The 1,807-nt window shown below is 52.9% G+C and overlaps 1 protein-coding gene across 1 annotated transcript; it reads right to left on the reverse strand.

The window, feature by feature from the left end:
- Positions 1-399: 399 nt before the first annotated feature.
- LOTGIDRAFT_118946 (hypothetical protein) lies at positions 400-615 on the reverse strand (the record flags this gene model as incomplete). Its single annotated transcript, XM_009057578.1, has 1 exon — positions 400-615. A coding segment is annotated over one exon (216 nt), but the record flags the coding sequence as incomplete, so codon positions are not given.
- Positions 616-1,807: the final 1,192 nt, after the last annotated feature.

The following is a 1,807-nucleotide window of genomic DNA, read 5'->3' on the forward strand; positions in this document are numbered from 1 at the left end:
GATGAGAGCCATTGGATCTCAGTGGTGAGGGCCCTTGGATCTAAGTGAGTGAGGGCCCTTGGATCTAAGTTAGTGAGGACCCTTGGACCTAAAAGAGTGAGGGCCCTCGGATCTACGTGGGAGAGGGCCCTTGCACCTAAGTGGGTAAGGGCCCTTGGGCCCAAGTGAGTGAGGGCGCTTGGATCTAAGTGGGTAAGGGCCCTTGGACCTAAGTGAATAGGGGCTCTTGAATCTAGGTGGATGAGGGCCCGTGGACCTAAGTGAGTGGGGGCTTTGGATCTAAGTGGGTGAGGGCTTGTGGATCTAAGTGGGTGAGGGCCCTTGGATCTAAGTGGGTGAGGGCCTGTGGATCTAAGTGGGACAGGGCCCCTGGACCTAAATGAGTGAGGGCCCTTGGAGCTAAGTGAGTGAGGGCACCTTGAAACTAAGTGGGTGAGGGCATGCGGATCTAAGTGGGTGAGGGCCCTTGAACCTAAGTGAGTGAGTGACCATCGACCGAAATGAGTGGGGGCCCTTGGACCTAAATGAGTGAGGGCCCTTGGATCTAAGTGGGTGAGGGCCCTTGGATGAAAGTGGATGAGGGATATTCGACCTAAGAGAGTGAGGGACCTGGGATCTAAGTGAGTGAGGGCCCTTGTACCTAAGTGGGTAAGGGCCCTTGGACCTTAATGAGTGAGGGTTTTGGATCTAATGGAGTGAGGTCCATTGAACCTAAGTGAGTGAGGGCCATTGAACCTAAGTGAGTGAGGACCCTTGGATGTAAATGGATGAGGGCCATTCGACCTAAGTGAGTGGGGGCCCTTGGATCTAAGTGAATGAGGACCCTTGGACCTAAGTGAGTGAGGGCCATTGAACCTAAGTGAGTGAGGGCCATTGGACCTAAGTGAGTGAGGGCCCTAGGATGTAAGTGAGTAAAGACCCTTGGACCTAAGTGAGTGAGGACCCTTGGATCTAAGTGAGTGAGGGCCCTTTGATCTAAGTGAGTGAGGACACTTGGACCTAAGTGAGTGAGGGCCCTAGGATCTAAGTAAGTGAGAACCCTTGGATCTAAGTGAGTTAGGGCCCTTGGATCTAAGTGAGTGAGGGCCCTTGGATTTAAGTGAGTGAGGGCTCTTGGATCTAAGTGAGTGAGGGCCCTTGGATCTAAGTGAGTGAGGCCCTTGGATCTAAGTGAATGAGGGCCCTTGGATCTAAGTGAGTGAGAGCCCTTGGATCTAAGTGAGTGATGGTTCTTGGATCTAAGTGAGTGGGGGCCCTTGGATCTAAGTGAGTGAGGGTCCTTCGTTCTAAGTGAGTGAGAGCCCTTGATTCTAAGTGAGTGAGGGCCCTTGGTTCTAAGTGAGTGAGGGCCCTTGGTTCTAAGTGAGTATGGGCCCTTGGATCTAAGTGAGGTAGGGCCCTTGGATCTGAGTGAGTGAGGGCCCTTGGATCTAAGTGAATGAGGGTCCTTGGATCTAAGTGGTGAGGGCCCTTGGATCTAAGTGGGTGAGGACCCTTGGTTCTAAGTGAGTGAGGACCCTTGGATCTAAGTGGGTAAGGTCCCTTGGATCTAAGTGGTTAAGGGCCCTTCGATCTAAGTGGGTGAGGGCCCTTGGATCTAAGTGAGTGATGGCCCTTGGATCTAAGTGGGTGAGGGCCCTTAGATTTAAGTGAGTGAGGGCCCTTTGATCTAAGTGGGTGAGGGCCCTTTGATCTAAGTGGGTGAGGGCCCTTGGATCTTAGTGGGTGAGTGCCATTGGATCTATGTGTGTGAAGGCCCTTGGATCTATGTGTGTGAGGGCCCTTGGATTTAAGTGAGTGAGGGCCC

This window comes from Lottia gigantea (assembly GCF_000327385.1).
Source record: "Lottia gigantea unplaced genomic scaffold LOTGIsca_30, whole genome shotgun sequence".
Lineage (NCBI taxonomy): Eukaryota > Metazoa > Mollusca > Gastropoda > Lottiidae > Lottia > Lottia gigantea.